This window comes from Ctenopharyngodon idella, chromosome 24 (genome assembly GCF_019924925.1).
Source record: "Ctenopharyngodon idella isolate HZGC_01 chromosome 24, HZGC01, whole genome shotgun sequence".
In the NCBI taxonomy this organism is placed as follows: Eukaryota; Metazoa; Chordata; class Actinopteri; order Cypriniformes; family Xenocyprididae; genus Ctenopharyngodon; species Ctenopharyngodon idella.
The window spans coordinates 27579299-27601798 of record NC_067243.1 but is presented as its reverse complement, the minus strand read 5'-3'; the positions used below and the strand labels follow the sequence as shown (position 1 = coordinate 27601798).

General features: G+C 38.2%; 4 protein-coding genes across 5 annotated transcripts in view; 3 read left to right on the top strand and 1 right to left on the bottom strand.

The window, feature by feature from the left end:
- The window catches only part of LOC127506756 (E3 ubiquitin-protein ligase RFWD3-like), a 14021-nt gene extending 11238 nt beyond the window's left edge, over positions 1 to 2783 (top strand). The window contains exons 10-13 of the mRNA XM_051883572.1: positions 121 to 297; positions 423 to 637; positions 915 to 1132; positions 2362 to 2783. Of these exons, the coding sequence (XP_051739532.1) occupies positions 121 to 297; positions 423 to 637; positions 915 to 1132; positions 2362 to 2505 (754 nt within the window). The 3' untranslated portion in view covers positions 2506 to 2783. The remainder of the gene's footprint in view (positions 1 to 120; positions 298 to 422; positions 638 to 914; positions 1133 to 2361) is intronic.
- LOC127506793 (transmembrane emp24 domain-containing protein 6-like) overlaps positions 1 to 22500 on the bottom strand; it is a 292092-nt gene that overhangs the window by 57257 nt on the left and 212335 nt on the right. The gene's annotated exons all lie outside the window — the stretch shown is intronic.
- The window catches only part of LOC127506776 (uncharacterized), a 348308-nt gene that overhangs the window by 122864 nt on the left and 202944 nt on the right, over positions 1 to 22500 (top strand). The gene's annotated exons all lie outside the window — the stretch shown is intronic.
- glg1b (golgi glycoprotein 1b) lies at positions 3972 to 19358 on the top strand. Its single transcript, XM_051883589.1, has 10 exons — positions 3972 to 4342; positions 10020 to 10049; positions 10815 to 10901; positions 10993 to 11208; positions 14227 to 14430; positions 14508 to 14579; positions 17283 to 17469; positions 17546 to 17757; positions 18752 to 18873; positions 19253 to 19358. Exons 1-10 carry the CDS (start codon positions 4031 to 4033, stop codon positions 19356 to 19358), a joined length of 1548 nt encoding a protein of 515 aa, XP_051739549.1. The 5' UTR covers positions 3972 to 4030.

Below are 22500 nucleotides of genomic sequence, written 5' to 3'. Positions count from 1 at the left end.
AAAGTGGGACAAAAGAATGTCTATTGTGAAGCTCTGGTGCCATCACGTCTGTTGTTCACTACATTCTGTTGCAAAATATGTAAGCTACAACAAATCGCTTCATGTATGTTTTCTTCACAGTTTGATGACTAACACGGTGGTGCAGGCCTACAACACGGGCAGACCTGTGTGGAGCTGCTGCTGGTGCCACGACAACAACAACTACATTTACGCCGGTCTCAGCAACGGCTCTGTGCTGGTGTACGACACACGGGACACCAGCACTCACGTTCAGGAGCTGGCGCCACTGCGCTCCAGGTCAGCTTTTAGTATATCGTCTTTTCTAGGTGAAACTGCTGCATGATGTTAGTATTGTTGGATTGTGTCCTGTACAAACAGTGGAGGAAATATGTTGATGATATTGTGTCCCTTGGTCATTGTAGCTGTCCGGTGGTGTCTCTTTCCTACATCCCGCGCGCCGCGTCCAGCACGTTCCCCTGTGGCGGCCTCATCGCCGGCACGCTGGAGGGCGGATGCTTCTGGGAGCACATAGAGGGAACCACGTACACACCTCACATTCTGCCTCTAGAGTCCGGCAACTGCACTGACATACAGGTGGAGCCTGAGAGCAGACACTGCCTCGTCACATACAGACCAGGTACAGAAAGAACTCTGCTCTAATGCTCAAGTACCGTGCTTCTTAATCAGGGCTGATCAGTATTATGATGGCTGCTTGTATAGATTCATACAGTTATGTCAAATTTTATATATTTTAAAAATAACCCTGATATTATTTGCTTATATTTATAGCATGTAGTTTATAATATACATTCCTATTTTAAGGTTATCTGGATTCAGTTTAATTATTTTATTTAATGTTTTTGATTTGTTGCATCTTTAAAAGCGTTGGCATCATGTGGTTTTGTGCCATCCAGGTCGTACAAACCCGTCTCTGCGCTGTGTTTTAATGGAGCTGAGCCGGACACCTCAGACAGACAGCAACCAGACGCCCGTCTGCTCCTGCTCGCCTGTCCAGACCTTCACCGCTGGATCCTCCTGCAAGTTACTCACCAAGAACAGAGTCTTCAAGAGTCCAGCTGGAGAGGGAGCCACGCTAGTGTGTGCTGGAGACGAGGCCAGCAACTCCACCATGGTGAGGAACCATTCTTCATCCTGTCACTGCAGCTCTGCGCTCCTTTTTCTCATTGAATATCCTGTTTCATTTGGTTACACATCACATACGTATGGTTCCCTTTGTGAGATATAAACTCGTAATTGCGAGGAAAAAAGTCAGAATTGTGAGATATAGTCGTAATTGCGAGGGGGAAAAAAAGTCAGAATTGTGAGAAACTCGTAATTGCGAGGGGAAAAAAAGTCAGAATTGTGAGAAACTCGTAATTGCGAGGGGAAAAAAAGTCAGAATTGTGAGAAACTCGTAATTGCGAGGGGAAAAAAAGTCAGAATTGTGAGAAACTCGTAATTGCGAGGGGAAAAAAAGTCAGAATTGTGAGAAACTCGTAATTGCGAGGGGAAAAAAAGTCAGAATTGTGAGAAACTCGTAATTGCGAGGGGAAAAAAAGTCAGAATTGTGAGAAACTCGTAATTGCGAGGGGAAAAAAGTCAAAATTGTGAGAAACTCGTAATTGCGAGGAAAAAAGTCAGAATTGTGAGATATAGTTGTTATTGCGAGGAAAAAAGTCAGAATTGTGAGTCGTAATTGCGAGGAAAAAAGTCAGAATTGTGAGATAGTTGTAATTGTGAGGGGAAAAAAGTCAAAATTGTGAGAGTCGTAATTGTGAGGGAAAAAGTCAGAAATGTGAGAGTCGTAATTGCGAGGGGAAAAAAGTCAGAATTGTGAGATATAGTCGTAATTGTGAGGAAAATGTCCGAATTGTGAGAAACTCGTAATTGTGAGGAAAAAAGTCAGAATTGTGAGATAGTCCTAATTGCGAGGGGGAAAAAAGTCAGAATTGTGAGAAACTCGTAATTGTGAGGAAAAAAGTCAGAATTGTGAGATAGTCGTAATTGCGAGGGGAAAAAAAGTCAAAATTGTGAGAGTCGCAATTGTGAGGAAAAAGTCAGAATTGTGAGTTGTAATTGCGAGAAAAAAGTCAGAATTGTGAGATAGTCGTAATTGCGAGAAAAAAGTTGGAATTGTGAGAGTCGTAACTGTGAGGAAAAAAGTCCGAATTGTGAGAAACTCGTAATTGCAAGAAAAAAGTCAGAATTGTGAGAAACTCAGTTATAAAAAGTCGCAATTACCTTTTTTTTTATTATTATTTCGTGGCGGAAACAACAGTACATAAGGAAGTTAATGTTTGTGTCAGTGATGGTTGATGGTGACTTTAATGGACTTTGACTAACATTGACTGATTTCTGCAGGTCTGGGATGCCGGCACTGGTGCCCTGCTGCAGAAAATGCCCGCAGATCTCCCTGTGCTGGACATCTGTCCTTTCCAGGCCAACCAGGGCAGCTATCTGGCCTCTCTGACTGAGAAGATGCTGAAGGTCTATAAGTGGGAGTGAGACTGAGGGAAACATTCAAACAAACATCTGAATAATCATCTTGCGGAAACCAAATGCGTGGCTGCTGCTGGTCTGAGACTGTCCATTCACTGTGTGCATGTTTTATACCGAAAGCCTGTTTTTTGTGTTGTGTACTTTATAAAAATGTTTTGTTTAAAAGTGTAAATCAGTGCTTTCTTAATGTTTTAGTTGAGTGATCATTGTTCACTATTTTCATTGTATATATGTAAGTGTTGTTTTATTACTTTATTAAAATAATAAATGCCTACATACTTTGACAGTGTGTGAGAACTTAATTAAACACCTTAAGGGACTGGAACATTAAAATCATTAGGAAAAACAGTGCATTTTCAGTGGTTAACTTTTTGGTAATTAAAAATTTAAAGTTTTTTACTATAGTAAATTGAATATCAGTTAAAGCAAGACAGTTAAAAATTTAAGTATCACCATCTTTTCCCCAGTTTAAAAATGCAAATGAGGTGTTATCTAATTAAATATGCACTTATTTGCATATATTTCCAAAACAGAAATGAACATTGGATAAAGCCAGGTTCAAAATTCTCACTTCATTTTATTAACATGCTATTAAGAGTTGAAGGTGTTTATAGAGGGGCTTTTGGATTTCTCTTTTATCCCTAGATAAATTAGAAAATAGTCAACAGACAGAAAAACAAAAACGTTTTCACAATGTTTTCAGGAATAAAATGTCATATAAACCAGGCGAATGATACACAAACAAACCTTCAAAATGTAGATATGAATGAATAAAACTAAAGTTTCCTGTAGGAAATAAATGTGTCTGCCTCCAGGGGGCGCATTCTACCACATTCGTTTTTTATTTTTTTATTGGAAGATACATTTGCTCTATAAATTATAAAGTCATTTAAATGTTATTTCCAGAAATATTGTCTGACATAAAATGTAAATTCAACACAAGAAATCTCGATACAATTATTTAAAATAAATATTTTCCAGTAATCACAAACGATTGTGATTGGTCCATCCTAAACCAACGCTGAGATAAACAACAGTTACCAGGTGACATCAACATGTAAATAACAGCAACAACGTTCCGGATCATGATTTACAGCTGAATAATACCAGCAATAAACTTATAGTTGTTTGATTGAGAATACACGGTATAAAGTTTAAATATTAAAATACTCAGACCCATCGTATCTGACCAATTAAAGAAAAGTCCGGGCCTCTGAATCCTGCCCATTTCTGAACTCCCTGTTTAATGCTAATTCCCTCTCTTATCTTCCTTTCATCTAATGATCCAAGTGTATTTAGTCTACGTGGCTAATGTTAGACCCGATCGGTGTGCTGTTCGAATACCGTAATTCCGCACTACTTCCACAGAGAACTGACGAATCCTACTACAGTGTGCCGGATTTAGCTTATGAATATTAATAAACCAGACTGGGACTATCAGGAAGCCTACGAAGCGACGTCAGCGTGTGCTAATTAATATTCATGAACACCTTCTTCGCCGTAGTAGGTTTCGTAATTTCGCTCAGCGAAGATGGCGGCGTGTAGACGTGTGCAGCGGCTGCTGCTGCTGTTGATATTCATCTCCTGCTCGATTTGTTCTGCTCGTGGAGCCAAATCAGTTCACGGAGATAGTGAAAATGCCCCAGATAATAGCGAAAGAGGTAAAAATCCAGTGGGAGACGGGAAAGCAATGGCGTTGGAGGGGGCCTCGTCGGTTCGTCGCAGCGGCGGCTGGAAGCTCGCAGAGGAGGCGGCCTGTCGGGAGGACGTGAGCCGGATCTGCCCCAAACACTCCTGGAACAACAACCTGGCCGTCCTGGAGTGCTTGCAGGACCGAAAAGACGTAAGAAAACACTGTTTTTATATGCAACGTCTGCGTTATAGTGCAGAATCGACTGATCATCAGTCTACATAGTGCGTTATAATAACACACATCTGGACCTGCAGAGTCTTTGTGCGTTTTTGCGACATTCAGAAGTTGAAGATCATACAAATTATATAGCTGTTGACGTGAGAAGATATTTAGTAATATATTTAGAAACTAGACACGTTTTGGCAGGAAAAGGCCCCTGAATGTCACATCCGTGCAGGTTTTTGGGGTGTTCAAGGTTTTAAAAACTGGTTATCATGATTAATAGAGGGGGAAGATGTGTTTCCTGTTTATAGCTGTGCCTCAACCCGTAATAAGCTGCCTTGTACTCACCGATACGCCAAGTATGCGGTGTTTAGTCAGCTATGACGTCACGCGCGTGCTGAGATGTTTTTATGACGACTACCAATATCTAAAACAGGGTGGTCAAATATCTAATGCTAGCAAATTATATTAGTGGAATGACTTCTGTTGAAGTTGGCATGAAATGAAAATTTACCTAATTTATTTTGTGAATGAAAATCGATGTATTTCAAATGTTCGATCCTTGTATACGCATAATTAAAAAAAGACAGTGTAATATTTAATAACTTGTCTGTCGTTTTCACCGGAAGATCTTATCTCTGGTGACATATGCTGGATTTCTCCAATCATTTAATGCCCTTAAACGCCACCCTTCCATGACAGCCACGCCCACATCTCAACATCCAATCAACAACCGAACTGATGCATTGAACCAAGTCCCCGCCCTACTTTTTTCTTCTTTTTGTATAATGCGTTACACTCGCATTTACGTCACAATACAGCAGAAACAATCCGTCGACTTGTATGTTTCATGGCGACTTTCGATGGCCACTGTTATCGCAGATACCGATAATCACAAAATGACCGATATTTTGCCAGTCGCTTATTATTTGATTAGATTCTAGTCTGAGCCTCTTATGTTACATCATGCACACTCTCTCTCTTCCGAGAAAAATGCATTGTCATATACCTGTTAGCAGAGTCTGTAGGTTGAAACACCTTAACTTTTTCTGCACAGTATTTGCGGATATTCACATTATATGAGAAATACTGCCTTTCTGCTGCAGAGACCTGGTGCCTTTGTTGTTAGACTTGACTGACTGGTTGTGCACTGTTTTAGGGACTTCATTTGTAGAGAGTTCATTTAACAAATAGATTTGTGAATACTGCCATTTGTGTGTCAAAGATTAGACATTGGTGAAACAGCACTGACTTTTGAATCAATAAAACCGTTGCAATCATTGCATGATCACAAACGTGGGAGCAATAAGATCCTTTTATAATAATGCTTCTGAAGTGTCCTGTTCATTGGCAGTGTTTGGTCAGATCAGGGTCTGAGAGATCCGTCTGTGTAATGTGAGTCATGTAATTAGTTCTTAGTTACTGATTACACAAACAACACTTTCACTCCTAAGAACATTTGTTGATTGGTTCTTAACTGGCAGAACTGGGTGTCCTCTTACTTGTGTTGATTGTGGGTTTGGTGTTGGTTCTGGTTTCGTATTGGATTGTGCAGCCAGTGCCTGTTGTTGGTGGGTCATTTTCTATAGGAGCTTTTGCACCGGGTCGTTATAGGAGCTAGCCACCAGGGCAGTCCTCTAAGAACTAAATGTTCCCCTAAGACCATTTTCCTGGTTTGCATTAGCGCCGTCAGTTGGAACTTAAGTGACTTAGGCCGCCACTTACGTCCTGCCACTCTGGGTATTGTGTGGGACTTTTATTTTGATAGCGCTCTTTGTTAGTTTACGATCTGTTTAACAATCCTATCTTATTCGTTATTGGAGAGAACTGTTAAACAAAAAGTAAACGGTATATGAAAACATATTATAGCATTTGCCATGTAGCTAATGCACAATGTCGCTAGCTGAGCAGAAATACATAATCATGTTTCGCTTGATCCCCTCAAAGTCACGTGGTATTTAACTCCTTGGCGTAATGGTTGAGAAGTTCCCGGACTTTGACGTTGGTCCATCTATCACTGTTTTTCATGTTCGTGGGGTAAATATATAGGTTATAAACTGAGTTTGCACAGCTTTTTAAAAATGGAGGGTTTCAGTGTTTCGCATGCGTTCGGCGTACTCTTATGTCACTGGTAGTTCCTGTTGTGCTGGGTTAGACCCTACTCTGAAATAGGAGCTAATTTAGTCCCCCCAAAACAGCGTTTCCTAGAACTAAAATCGTTCCCAGTTCCTGCGGTGCAAACACACCAAAAAACGGGTATTTCCGCCCATTTATAGGTACTATAAAAAAGGTTCCTTCGGTGCAAAAGCCCCTTATGGCTGTTCATCATATTGCAGGTTATTTCTCAGCTGTTCATCACATTACAGATTATTTCTCAGCTGTTCATCACATTGCAGGTTATTTGGCTGTTCATCACATTGCATGACAGGTTATTTCTCTGGCTGTTCATCACATTGCAGGTTATTTCTCTGGCTGTTCATCACATTACAGGTTATTTCTCTGGCTGTTCATCACATTGCAGGTTATTTCTCTGGCTGTTCATCACATTGCAGGTTATTTCTCTGGCTGTTCATCACATTGCAGGTTATTTCTTTGGCTGTTCATCACATTGCAGGTTATTTCTTTGGCTGTTCATCACATTGCAGGACAGGTTATTTTTCAGCTGTTTATCACATTGCAGGTTATTGTATGTTCATCACATTGCAGATTATTTCTCTGGCTGTTCATCACATTGCAGGACAGGTTATTTTTCAGCTGTTTATCACATTGCAGGTTATTGTATGTTCATCACATTGCAGGTTATTTCTCTGGCTGTTCATCACATTGCAGGACAGGTTATTTTTCAGCTGTTTATCACATTGCAGGTTATTGTATGTTCATCACATTGCAGGTTATTTCTTTGGCTGTTCATCACATTACAGGTTATTTCTCAGCTGTTCATCACATTGCAGGTTATTTATTTGGCTGTTCATCACATTTCTTTGGCTGTTCATCACATTGCAGGTTCGTTCTTTGGCTGTTCATCACATTTTTTTCAGCTGTTCATCACATTGCAGCTTATTTCTCAGCTGTTCATCACATTACCAGTTATTCCTCAGCTGTTAATCATAGTACAAGTTATTTCTCAGCTGTTCATCACATTAGAGGTTATTTCTCGGCTGTTCATTGTTGTTATAGGTTATTTTGGGTCACTACCTTGATCTAGCTCATGTTATTTCTCTGTTTATTACATTTTATTGCCGAATGATTGCATGTCATAAAGATATCAGGGAGTTTACCATGTATTTCTCTATAACTGAATCTCTAGACTTTCTCTTATAGAAAATACACTGTCAGTAAGGCCAATTATTTAGCCGTACAATGTTCCTCATTGTTTCTTATAAATAAAATAAAGACTGAATGGAGACCGTTTGTTTACCTCCATTATTTATAATCTGCCAGAGGCAAAAGGCCCTGGTGGCTTTTTAAAAATGCTGTTTTCTAAAATAAAAGCCTGACACAGCTGGAGGAAAGATCTTGTCGCCAGGCCATTCATATGATGTTGAGGGGACAACGGTCAAGATTGTGTCCTCTAACAGTGATTTTTCTGGTCTGTAAGCAGTATGCGTTGTTTCCTGATATCTTGTTGTGATCATACAGGGTTATAAACATTGTTTTATTGTTTTCACTTGAATTAGATATGACAGATGCAGCATAATTGCACAGAGAAGCTCTGTATTTGAGTTTCTTTAAATCCTTTTAGCATTGGTAAACCCCGTTGCAACAATCAAAGGCTAAGAAGATGCTCTCAGCACAGACTGGGGTCAAAGCAGGTTTCTCTGTCTTTGATTGGATTTAGATGCTGTTTTTAGTAACATTGTGACACTTATCAAGGCCTTCACCCCATGGGAATCAAGAATTACGTGCTTGATATTTGCAGCGGGACGTTAACAGCTGTCCTGTGCTATGTCGAGGACGCTCTCTGTCTGGGCTTGTTCTCAGCTGTTCAAATAAAGATCAGTATCAAGTCATCATGGTTAGGGAGACCCTACTGTTATGTTGATCACTTCTTGGCTCTCAGTGCTGCTGACATTTCGCATCACAAAGAGCGATTTTATTAGCGGAGGAATAAAAAGTAATTAAAATGCCTTTTAAGCTGCCGTTGATGACATACTTTCTCTGTTTCTGCAGATGTTGAACTTCTCTTTAATTCTTGACATGTTCTTTAAGATTTGTCAAATAGCTTTCATTTTTTCATATTTTTCTATCGTTCTTCAGCGATTGCAGTGACTCTGTCATAATCCCTCACACATTAGTCAAACTTAAATTCTTAGTCAGCTGTCATGTTGCAAAATACTGTTCTTGTTCATCTTGTTCATGCCAAACATTGCTGTTAAGCTTAACCTTTTGTTTCCTTCTGTGAATGGCACAGGGAAGAGAGTCATAATGGTACAAAAATGAAAGTTGTATGTTTGAGATGCAAATGACCAGCGTGTTGGTCATATTTTGGTATGTTGGTCTTCAACAGTGTGCTTTTGTTCATTGAGACTCACAGTATTTACATAAACATTTGAGTAAAATAATGATGCTATGGCCCATATAATGTACATCCACCGGTTTGAAATGTGGGTTTTGGTACCAAGGCTAAAAAAGCAAAAGTTTCATTAGTACTATGTGGATGTATGTTGATTTTATTTTACTATCTTCTGTTTAATCTTTCTAAATCTAAAGTTAAAAAGAACCTAATGTGTAATTAAGTTGTTAAAATGAAATTTTTGTAATCAAATATTTAACTTTTATCAGCAGTTTTATACGGTTCTACACTTTGCCTTTGACTAATGATTGTCAGATGATCATATGTCAAATATTAGCAGTCCACACAGGATGTGCAACAGGAAGAGAGCGAGGCCTGAGTTCTTATCTGTTTGCATCTAGTTTTAATTTGCACCTCTCCTCTCCCCAGAGTCACAAATCAATGCAAATACACTTTGTAAGCCTTAAAGTAAATACAACACTGCCAACAGTCATGACCTTGCCATAACATTAGACGAGTTGTCCAACAACTGCCACTACTGTTTTTTTTTTTTTTTTTTTCTTCTTCTTCTTCTTTTAACTTTGATATTGCTAAGTGTAGCTTTAGCTTAGTTTACATGGTAAAACTTTCTGTTCTTGGGTCTTTAAATTTAATCCCTTTGAAGCACCAGTGCTTTAACACCTTAGCATTCCTGTAAAATTTGCCTGAAATGCCTAAAAAAAAAAAAAAAAAAAAAAAAAAAAAAAAAAGGCATACCCAAAGTAAATTGCATGCTGTTCTTGAATCATTTGGAGTATATGCATGGTTTTGGTCTCTTTTGAAAGGTATGTGTACCGCGGGCGGTACAGTGGAACGCTAACAGGTTAAACTCTCCTACTTTGTACGATCTACAAGTGTTAAGACAGTGTGAAGTTAAAAGCAGTTTTAAAAACACACTTCAAGACTGCATTTGGTTATATAGCTGTGCTCCTCCTACCTGTTTGTGAATGCAAGAAAAATGTTTAAAATGCCCCTAAATAATTGGGGTCAGGTGAACCAGAAACCAGCCTAATTATTCAGGGCTTGATGATCTTGAAAATCATGTACTCTTGAACATTACTTTTGTCTGTGTGAACACTTGTAATTTATACTCTTTTCTTAATCTCTCTTTAGGACACAGAGATCGGTACAGACTGCAATCATGTAAGTCTTTACACACTTTTCTTCCTGGACATTGATCTGACAAACAAACATAGAACCATATAAAATAATTTGTTTTGTTTTGTTTTGAATTTGTTTTTGTTTGGTTTGACTTTTTTTTTTTTTTTTTTTTTTTTGTGTGGTTTTGTTTTAACAGAACAAACTTTTTTTTAAGTTAGTCTAATGACTCATTAATAAAGTTTATTATTTTAAATTATTAAAGGATTAGTTCAATTTAAAATGAAACGTGTATATGACTTTCTTCTTTCTGATGAACACAATCGGAGAAATATTAATAAATATCCTGACGCATTCGAGCTTTATAATGGCAGTGAACGGAACCAATGAGTATGAGCTGAAGAAAGTGCATCCATCCACATCCATCCATCATAAACATGTACTCCACATGGCTCTGGGGGGGGTTAATAAAGGCTTTCTGAAGTGAAGTGATGCGTTTGTGTATGAAAAATATCTTTAACAAGTTATAAAGTAAAATATCTAGCTTCCGCCAGACTGCCTTCCATATTCTACTTACGAAAAAAGTGTAAAACTCTTGCAGTTCAAAGCGCTTGCGCTACTTCCTACTTCGTCAGTTATGCTTTCTTCGTAAGTTGAATACGTTTTAAAGTGAACTAATCTTTTAATAATATAATTAAAAGTAATAAAATTAATAGTGCTGTTATTGCTCATGGTAAAAAAAGATTCAAATTCATTCAGTACTGTAAGATTAAGATGTGTGGCAAATAAAACATGTCCCCTTTCTTTTAGCTGCTGTGGAACTACAAGCTGAATCTGACAACTGATCCAAAGTTTGAGTCTGTGGCCATTGAGGTGTGCAAGACGTCCATCAATGGGGTGAGTTATACAAGCAAGTGGCAAAGGAAAACTAACTGTTATCACAAACTCTACCACAAAGTCATTTTGTTTAATCATTTTTCCCCACAAGATTAAGGAGTGTGCCGCTGAGGAACGTGGGAAGGGTTACCTGGTGTCGTGTTTAGTTGATCACCGCACCAATATCTCAGAGTACCAGTGTAACCAGTACATCACCAAGATGGCCAGTATAGTGTTCAGCGATTACCGGCTGATCTGCGGCTTCACGGACAAGTGCAAGGAGGACATCAACAAACTGCACTGTGGAAGCGTCAACACAGGAGAGAAGGTAAACCAAGATGCATTGTGGGTAACTTAAATCTGCAGAATGAACAAAGCTTTAATAGTAAGGGTGTAACCCTTTTTTTTTAAACCAGTACTTCCTCTTTGAATCTCTGATAACAAAACAGCAGCAGTATTGATAGCATCTCTGCAAGTTTGTTACATTAAGTGTCAAATACAGAACTTAAACACTTACTGTAAGATTGCATTCTGAGATTACAAACACATTCTTTTTACAGATTAAAATTTTATACATCTGTGCAACTGTTCTTTGAAGTTGTTTCATAAAACAGTTCCGCCACAAATTAACACTTTTAACATTCAATTTAAATTGAACTAAAATTTAATAAATTTAATTACGCTGTTAAATGTAGATAATCTTTAGTGAATCTCAAAATGAATATCCATTTGTTGTACGGTACATTATAATGTTGTGATGCTTAAGTTCTCTTGTAGCATTTAAAACGATGGGTTTTAGTTTTTAGTGTTTATTTATAATAGAATTTTAGCATAGGTCATTTATCGGTTATGTTAGTTAGATCATGCCAGAATGTTAGTTCGGATTGGTCTCCATGTCAGAAATATCAGATTCAGCCCTGGACGCCGAATCCTTGCCAGAAGATACAAGTCTTCTATCAGCCTGAGAGTTTGACTGAGAAAGCCAGAGAACGGCAGAAGCATGAGACGAAATGATGATAATAAAAGAGCTAAAGAGTTTATTGAATAATCTTAGTTGCATATGTTTCACTGCTCAGAGTCTGTCTAGATCAGGAGTGTCCAAACTTGGTCCTGGAGGGCCACTGTCCTGCAGAGTTTAGCTCCAACCCTAATTAAACACACCTGAACCAGCTAATCAAGGTCTAACTAGGCATACTAGAAACACTAGGCAGGTGTTTTGGAGCTGGTTGGAGCCAAACTCTGCAGGACAGTGGCCCTCCAGGACCGAGTCTGGACACCCCTGGTCTAGATGTTATGCTACACAATGCTTTGACTTCATCTGAGCAGTACAATAGGTTGTTTGCACATGATAACACGAAATGCAGATGGAGGGCAGGAAGTGATTTTGTACATAGGGAAGCACTATGAAATGCCTGTGTTTTTTGTCGTTTATGGTTGCTCTATTCAATCAAACCGAGAAACCAAAAGGAGCTTTTATCATGTACCAAAAGTTGTTGTTAATCAGGGGGAAAAATGCAAGAAATTAACTGAAAAATGCAGGAAAAGAGGTCGAGAGGAGCCGAGTCGGATAATGCTTGTGTGTGCAGTGACCACTTTGTCAAAAGTTCATACTACTTGCATATGCAACCACTAACAAAAAATAGTATGCCTCCATAGTTTTGTATGCTTTCATTTGTTTTCTGGGGTAGAAGGATGTCTGTGCCTGGTTGCATAAAGCACCTAAAAAGGGTTAGTTCACCCAAAAATGAAATTTCTGTCATTAATTACTCACCCTCATGTCGTTCCGCACCCATAAGACGATAAGACATAAGAAGAAGATATTTTTGATAAAATCCGATGGCTCACTGCATAGCCAGCAAGAAAATTAACACTTTCAATGCCCAGAAACATACTAAAGATATATTTAAAACAGTTCATGTGACTACAGTGGTTCAACTTTAATATTATAAAGCAACGAAAATACTTCTTGTGCGCCAAAAAAACAAAATAATGACTTTTCAACAATATCTAGTGATGGGCGATTTCAAAACATTAACAAACAACGTGTCCATGGCAACATTAGAATTTTATAACAGCAAAACCTGGGTCGCTGTTGTGAAACACTTAACGGTTTCCCTTTAGAGAACTGTTTAAGAGATTATATCAAGTCACGCCTTAAGTGTGAGGTGCTTTACGCAATCGGCCACTGGAGAAGTTGCTTAACGTCTCAATGAGGGGCAAATATTCTAATTAAAGGGTTAGTTCATCCAAAAATGAAAATTAATTATGAGAAAATTTATTACTCACCCTCATGTCGTTCCACACCCGTAAGACTTTTAAATTAAAATATTTTTGATGAAATCCGATGGCTCAGTGAGGCCTCTATTGCCAGCAATGTCACTGAACCTCTCAACATCCAGAAAGGCACTAAAAACGTATTTAAAACAGTTCATGTGACTACAGTGGTTCAAACGTAATATTATAAAGCGGCGAGAATACTTTTTGTGCGCCAAAAAAACAAAATGACGACACTTCAACTATATCTAGTGATGGGTGATTTCAAAACACTGCTTTGAAGCTTTACAAATCTTTTGTTTCGAATCAGTGGTTCGGAGCGCCAAAGTGATTTTAGTAAACTTTGTTTACGCGATCCAAACCACTGATTTGAAACAAAAGATTTGGTTATTTGTATAAAAATTGGTTATTTGTCTCATTTGACCAGCTGCCTCAAATTTCAACTCCACTTTAGTTCACCCAAAAATTAAAATTGTCATAATTTACACAACTTTGTCTTCCCAAAGACTTTCGTTCATCTTCGAAACACAAAGGAGATATTTTTAATGAAACCTGAGAGATTTCTGTCCATCCATTGACAGTCCATTCACCCAAAACTCTGACGCTTTAAAACAGTTCATAAAGACGTCATAACAATAATCTGTATGAATAGACATGGAGACACGGTCGCTTTATATGATGAGCAGATTTAATTTAGGCTAACATAAACAGAACATCAGATATAGTAAACGGAAACTCAAACGTGCTTGCTTGATGCGTGACAACCAATAAGGTTTGTTTTCGTGCGTCAAGTGTGTGTTTCAAAGATAAGCGAAAGTCTTATGGGTTTGGAACGACACAAGGGTGAGTAAATGACAATGGAACATGTCAATGTGACGTGATCAGCTGTTTTTTTTTTTAGGACAAATGTATGATTGTTAATGGGGCGGTTAACTGATTGGAAGGCAGTGTTTAATCAGCATCTGTTTTGAGATTCATAGCTGCAGTTCTAGAGATGCAGGGAAACCTGTTAGACTGCACGTGTCCTGTGGTTCTCAGTTCTGAGTGCACATGCTCGTCCTCCACCCCTCAGGATATCCACTCTCAAGGAGAGGTGATCTCGTGTCTGGAGAAAGGCCTGGTGAGTGAAGCCGAGGAGCAGCCGGGTCACTACACCATCAAAGAGGACTGTAAGAAGGCCATCATGCGCGTGGCCGAACTCTCTTCTGACGACTTCCACCTGGACCGCCACCTCTTCTTCTCCTGCCGGGAAGACCGCGAGCGCTTCTGTGAAAACGTAAGCCACAATCCTGCCATGCTCACTCAAGCTATGTGGATTTCTGCATGCTAATAGTTTGCTTTGTTCATTTTTAGACTCCAGCCGGAGAGGGAAAGGTCTACAAATGTCTGTTCAACCACAAGTATGAGGAGAGCATGTCAGACAAAGTATGTTTGCTTTTTTCGTTTACGAGTTGAGACTCGTGGCCCTGACCCAAACAACACCCTCAGCCCAGTCTTCCTCTTCCTCTTCCTTCTTTATAAATGCCTTTTAGCCACAGGTTCAATAGTTTTACCCTTGAGACAACCCTGGTCTGACATGTTAACTAAAACTATTAAAATTGTTTTCAGTGTTTGAAATAAAGCTAAAATAATAAAATACAATTATAAAGCTATAATTATATATAGCTATACAAAAATATAAAAGCTAATTCAAACATATAAATACTACAATAGTATATAATACTGAAATAACACTGACTCTTAAAATATTAAAGTTGCTAGTCATTAGGGCTGTTGCACTAAACCAGCATTGACGATAACCGTGATTTATAAAAAATGAAATATTGATATTGTGTTAATACTACATATACAGTAAAATTGTTAATAATTCAGCAGCATTATCTGCTTGACACTCCAACACAGTACATGATGAAATTTCATCTTAATATATTTCATAAGTTTGATAAATATTGTGGTGATTATTATTATCATGAATTATTTTGGCTGTGATAATCATGTAGGGAAAATCTGATATTGTGACAGTCCTACTGGGCAGTGTTATTTTAATATCATTAAGATATTATTACAGTTTTAATTAATATTTTGAATTAGTTTATTTATATGTATTGTTTATTTTTTATATAATTTATATGTATTTTCTTTTTAGTTTTAGTAATTTTGTGTTTTTTATCATTTTTTAATAGTTTTTTTTAATGTCTATGTAGGTTTTATTTTTTATTTTAGTATTAGTACATCAAGTTAAATTAAATTAAAATGAGAAATGTTGCTTTGGCAACTAGCTGAAAGAAATGTTGTTGTTTTTTTGTTTTTTTTTAATTTTCAGTTAAAGGTGCAATATGTAAGATTTTTGCATTAAACTATCCAAAAAAACACTAACACTTGTGTACTTATGTTATCCAAAATGGTTCCAACAATGTTTAAATTCAGAGAAATATGATACGGCCCATGTCATTGCGTCGCCTGTCAATGTTGTCTCATCCCCCCCCACCATCAGCTGTCGGTAGAAACCAGCGCTTCCTTAAAAACTGCTGAAGTTGTAGTGTCAAAGCCGACAGTCTCTGGACTGGTAGTGTCTAGCAAGTTGTTTGTTTTGCACATACATAATCTACAATTGTTCATTATCGGGTTCTGTCGCCAAATTTAACCCCATAAAGTGGAAGTGGAGGTGAACATGACGACTCCCATGATTCCACGCTCCATCATCAAGCTACATTTGTGTTATTGTTTTGAATAAGCGACCTCTAGCGGCAAAACTTACATACTGTGCCTTTAACATTATTTCAAGTTACAGAAGTGTTTTATAAGGTTTTAATGAACTATAATAACTAGGGGTGCAACGGTTCTCTGTAAAAAAAAAAAAAAAAAAAAAAATCGAACCGTACCATTCTCCACTTACGGTTCAGCACGCTCTTGCACTGCGGTTCATTTGGAATGACGACACATCTATAAGGTTTGCTGATGATAGCAACGTGTAAAACAGACAGAGTTCGGATATGTTTCAGTCAATGAATACGCATTCTGGCTTCCCAAAACGTTACAACAGCGATGATGAAAGCGTGGACAAAATTGTCACTCTCTGTAAACTTGGTTCACTGCGAGTGCCGTATGTTCGAATATGAGCAGTCATTTACGGCGTCATCACCCGGGTGTTGATGGCGCATGAGCGCAGGTGAGACCTGAACAGCGCATGTTGCTATCTGTGTTTAAACTAAACTCATTTAAGCCTTGCTAATTTAAACATTCAAGAGCAAGACGCGAAAGAGAACTCACGTGCGCTATGAGAAAATTTGTGTGTGCGCTCATCCGAAGCGCGCACGCCCTTTATCTCAGACAGCACGCAAATATTTGTCCGTTTGAACGGACAAATTCACACAAACATTATGTCAACATGCCCATCTTGGCAAGTATCCTAACAAACATAGTCGGTTATGTCTTAAGTGAATGTTTAACAGTCGAAAAAATTGTGCGTTATGTCTTAAAGGGAAAGAAGCCTATTCCTGCTGCCTGTGTTTTTAATGTTAATTAAACAACAAATGACAAAGAAATCACTCACTGCTCTTGTCTGAATAGCTTTTGTAAGTAAATAATGATTAATCTTTATTTATTTTATACAGTGAAGATAACATGCAGTGTTATTTTATGTGATTATTTTATTCATTTTCTGTACCTGAAAACTACTGTTAGATACCTGAAAAGCACTGCTTATTTTATTTGAATCTTTGCTCTATTGTATTTATTTGTGATGTTGCTTGTAGTTTGATTATTTGTTCTTATTTTCTTTATTTTAATTTGACAGTAGTCCTTTTTCCCCCTGAACATGGCACATACCAAACCGTACCGAAACCGTGAGCCTAAAACCGTGATACAAACCAAACCGTGAGCAATTTGAACCGTTGCACCCCTAATAATATGTGCATTGTTTCATTTTAAACTGGTTGCACGAGTTGAGTGTTGAACTGTGGTGCTCATGTGGGAAATATGAGTTTAAGTCTGACTTGTGTCCTTTCTCTATACATTTCCACTTTTTTGTCCATAATTTCATCTTTTTTACTTTCTCTAGCAGTTAAAATGAAAAACAGCTTTTTCCACTTAAGTTCTTCTGCTAATGCGTATCTGTGTCATGTGCAGTGCAAGGACGCTCTTTCCACTCGTCAGAAGCTAATAGCTCAGGACTACAAGGTCAGCTACTCACTGGCTAAAGCCTGCAAACCGGACCTGCGTAAATACCGCTGCAACATGGACACGGCGATGCCACGAGCGCGAGAGGCCAAGCTCTCGTACCTGCTGCTGTGCCTGGAGGCCGCCGTACATCGCGGTAAGTGATGTGACGTGAAGTGGACGGACACAGATTCTGCCCCCCTACAGCTTTGGTTTCCTACTCTCTCTCGCAGGTCAAACCGTGAGCGGTGAGTGTCAGGGCGAGATGCTGGACTACAGGCGGATGCTGATGGAAGATTACTCCCTCAGTCCAGAGATCGTGCTGCATTGCCGAGGGGAGATTGACACGCACTGCTCTGGCCTGCACCACAAGGGCCGGACCCTGCACTGCCTCATGAGGGTGTTCCGGGACAAGGCCATCATGGAAGGCCACTGCCAGAAAGCTGTGAGTTTAAGTGCACTTTCATACACTCATGCGCTTGTTGGTCTGGTTGATATATTGAACATCTCTGATACATTCATTATTAGCGACAGGACGGTATGTCATGCCTGATATTAGTGCATTTTCAGGATAACTGCCCACTCAGCATGTTAACACAAGTGATATTTTCTCCATTATGCCACTTCACAAACTCTTAACTAGGCATGCACCAAAATTTCGGCCTCCAAAAGTAATCGGCTGAAAATGGCATTTTTGTTTTTTTGCCAAAAATATATGCTGCCCCATCCCTCAGGTTTCACTCTCTCTAGCCATTATCACTGCGCAGTGTGATGGTCGCTCACGGCCCAAGCAAACGATCCACTCATGAAACCGCTCATGCTCATCGGAAAAGCAATGTCCGCTCAAATAACACGCTGACAGGAAATGTCTCTGTATTAGTAGACTTGTTTCTGTTTGAGATGGCCCTACTGTGCTGCAGTTGATAGTTGTTTAGAAATGGATGGATATAGATGGATGGATGGATAGATATGGATATGGGGATGGATGGATATAGATGGATGGATGGATGGAAAATTGAGTTAAATTTTGCTATTGCAAAATAATTATGTTGTTTAATTGGGACATATTAATAAAAATGTAGTTCCTTGTGTTAGTTTAGCAAAGGAAAAAAGGGTAAAAAACATTTTTATCTACATTGTAATTTTTTTTTACTTTTTGCATTAAACATTTTGAATATACTTTGGTGTGGCTGTTTAGATAAAATATTGATTATTGCTTATTCTGATAAAAAAAATATGCATAAATACCAAGATGATGATAAATATCACAAACAGGCTGAAAAATCTCAAGATAATTGTGTGCATTCACTGTGTTTCAGTACTTCCTGTGATGAGGCCAAATTCATTTAAATCAGGAATGAAGTCGTGACAGATTCATTCATGTTAAATAATGCAGCGGCTGTGATGAATGACTTTCACAACTGTCTGTGTCCCATCAGATCCAGACGCTGATTCAGGAAACAGACCCCGGGGCCGACTATCGCATCGACCGCGCTCTGAACGAGGCCTGTGAGTCCGTCATCCAGACCGCCTGCAAACACATCCGAAACGGAGACCCCATGTGAGTGCGCTTGAGTTAACAGTGTGGAGAAATGATTTCTGCTGAGAAACTTGTGAAGCTCCCTGAACTAGTTCATCCAAAGTCAAAAGAGTCATCATGTACTCATCCTCTTCATTACAAACATGAATGCTAACTGAACAAATAGGTGCTTTTATTAATATTTGGGTTGTTTTGGATATTTTTGGTATCGTAGCAAGGCCTGCTTCGTTGCCTCAGGCACTAGATATGACACTGCATTAATAACTCTTGTTTTAAATCTGACCAAACCAGTTTTACCATAAACTTTCCTGCATGTTGATTGATCTTGTTTATAAGTGTTTGTTCATATTTAAGTGTGTAGTCCAGCCTGAGCATGGGTATTTTGTGTGTGTGTGTGTAGGATCCTGTCCTGTCTGATGGAGCATCTGTACACTGATAAGATGGTTGAAGACTGTGAACACAGACTTCTGGAGCTGCAGTACTTCATCTCCAGAGACTGGAAGTGAGTCAAAACCTAAAAAAAATGTTTGTTTGTTTGTTTGTTTTTTAATGCTAAAATTCCACAATTATAATTTTGACAAAATCCAGTGACCAAAACTTTATGTAACTTTCACACAATTCAAGTACTTCCTTATTTGTCTTTTTCACCATGCTTCAGGCAGAATCCAGTGATGGAACTTCCTGTGTGTCACAGTTTTAAGGAATGTTACTTGTTTGTAATGTGAGAATCATGTGGTAAAATGTAATGTTGTCACAGTACCAATACCATGAAAATTTTACGGTTCTCGGTACCACAGCAAAATTTTGTTTTTTTATATAGTCTATTTTAAAAACATATCAAATATGATTTGGAGCAGGTGTGTATGTTTGTGTGTGTGTATATATAGGCTACCTCAATTAAATAAATTTTGAAATACACACACACACACACACACACATATATATATATATATATATATATATATATATATATATATATATATATATATATATATATATATGCTCAAATATCCATTTTGTACTGTTGAAAAAACCAGCATATGCTGGTTAAGGTAGGTTTTGAAGCTGGTTTGAGCTGGTTTGAGCTGGTTTGAGCTGGTTTATGCTGGTCCTATGCTGGTGCTGGTCCTATGCTGGTCCTGGGTCGATGGGCCGATTGTGGTCCCGCGGTAGAAATGGGAACCGCGATGCGACCGCAAAGGGCACTTTCATTTTCGCGATCAAAGGGGCATGGGCTCAAGCCGCCCCGGCCCCCTCCTTGTGCACGCCACTGTGGGACACGAGCAGGAAAGAGACCATTTCTCTTTAATAATATCTTCATGTTATCTCCTGATGTTACAAGCAACTGACACTTGTTGTAAAAGGTCTGAAGAGCGAGTTTTGTCCTCTGCAGGGGCAAGACATTCAGGCTAGGTTTGATTTTGCGCTGCCAGAAAAAAGCCAAAGTAAAAATCACCTTTACAAAAACACGCTATACAAATCAACTTGACGCGCCTTATAAAGTCTAACAACAAGCACAAACTGTGTTAAATAGAAATTGACGTGCAAGCAAAAAGGTTACTGTCCTACGGTGTTTGTTTTTTTTTTACTTTACCACAGTAAAGAATGCGAATAGCCTATAATAGGCCTAAATGCGAATGAAAGAAAGAAACGTTTATAATCCCCTTTGTGAGTGAAGATTTGGGAAAAGAAACAGATTCCATGTTCAGTGGAATAACTAATGGAATATTGTTAAATTCTCTGCTAATCGGGTGACCAGATCGCAATTCGCAAAACAGAATACAAAGCTTAAATTTATGGACTCGCGTACCTCTCTCATTTGGCATGAACCAAAATGTTTCCATGGCTGCAATGTCACATTTAATTGCTAACCTATTATTTCTTTTGTAAACAAAGCTTTGTGCTTCACTCGTGTCATATTCAAGTAAATACTGCCACAGTCCTATCAGTGGGTACCGAATATACCCGGATTCTCGGTACTACCGGTACTACAGAAATGCGGGTATTGTCACATTTTCAAAATTTTGCTACCGAAGTACCGGTACTTTTGACAACATTAGTAACATGACTGAGCACAAAATGGAGACACGGCTAAATATTACAGTGGAAATATTTATTAATGCCAGTTAGTTTAAAGTAGAGCTACACAATTAATCATTAAAAGAAGGGATCTCGATTCAAGCACTCATGCAATCTCATTCCTGAATGACAGCGATTCGGCTCTGTTTATTAAACCTTTGACAAAATCACACTGGAACATTCAGAACTGTGTTCTGATCCAGAGAGAGCCGTTGTCATGTAAGATGTGAAACAGCTTCACAAACAGTCAACCACACAGTATCAGTATTTCTGTCTTACAATAATTCATATTATCACAGAAGTACTGGAATAAAGGTTTATAGTTCAGATATAAACACTGATGTCTATGGTAGCGATAAAAATAGAGTAAATCACCTTTTGAAAGTGTCTTGATGCTTTAAATAATGATTGTAATAATTACATCATTACACCAGTAGGTGGCGACAAGTGACTGAAATGTGCAACAAGTGAAATGTTTGTCATTGAATCATTCATTCAGGAGATTTGTTCAAAAACAAGTGAAGTCTTAATGAGTGAGTCATTGAATCATTCACTGAAACCATTTTTTAAATAATATATTTAAATTAAATTAAATATTTTTAAATGGACTGCATCAATTAACAGTGTTGTCTGAACCTCTAGTAAATTACATGTTATTTTACCCCAAAAGTCTGTCTAATCAGAAACAGATTTATTTTAAACAAAAAAAAAACAAAAAAATCATAATTCTCAATTTATCCAGAATCGTGCAGCTCTAGTTTAAAGGTCTTTTTTTTTTTTTTTTTTTTTTTTTTTTTTTTTTTTATTATTTTATTTTGTTTGGTGTTTGGTTTTCTAGAGAAGGTCAAAACTATGGTCCATGTTAGGTTCATTTTATGTCAGATTATGATCTCAAAAACTGTTCCTGTTCATATATGTGTCATAACTGAACATGAGTTGACATTTCCTCAGATATTTCCTGTCATTGTGGTTACAGACTGGACCCCATTCTGTACAAAAAGTGTCAGAATGATGCTGCCCGCATCTGTCACACTCACGGCTGGAACGAGACCAGCGAGTTCATGCCGCCCGGAGCCGTCTTCTCTGTCTGTACCGACACGCCTACCGCACTGAGATGCAAGGACGACGGGTACGACTAACACTCCTCCATCTTACACTCGATACACTAACTTTTGCATTGTGAACTTAAATATCAGCAATAGGACATTGACAAACTTTGAAACAGTAGCTCACCTGAGGCTTCCTAAATGCAACCATAGGGTTCATCAGAAACTTCTGAAGTAGATTCGGAAGTGAGTTTGGATGTAAGTATCTCTGATTCCTTAAAGAGCTGAATCTCACACTCCTGTCAAGAACATGTCAAGGTCACATGTCACACCCAAAAAACAAAAAAAAAATTGTTTATGTTCCATTTTATGCACTGATACTTTATTTTCATGTGAATTAAGCCACCCTCCCTTAATTCTCATTACCAGTAATCAAGAGGACAAAACTATCTATATATATACTATATATATATATATATATATATATATATGTATATATGTATGTTTATACTTCATACTTATT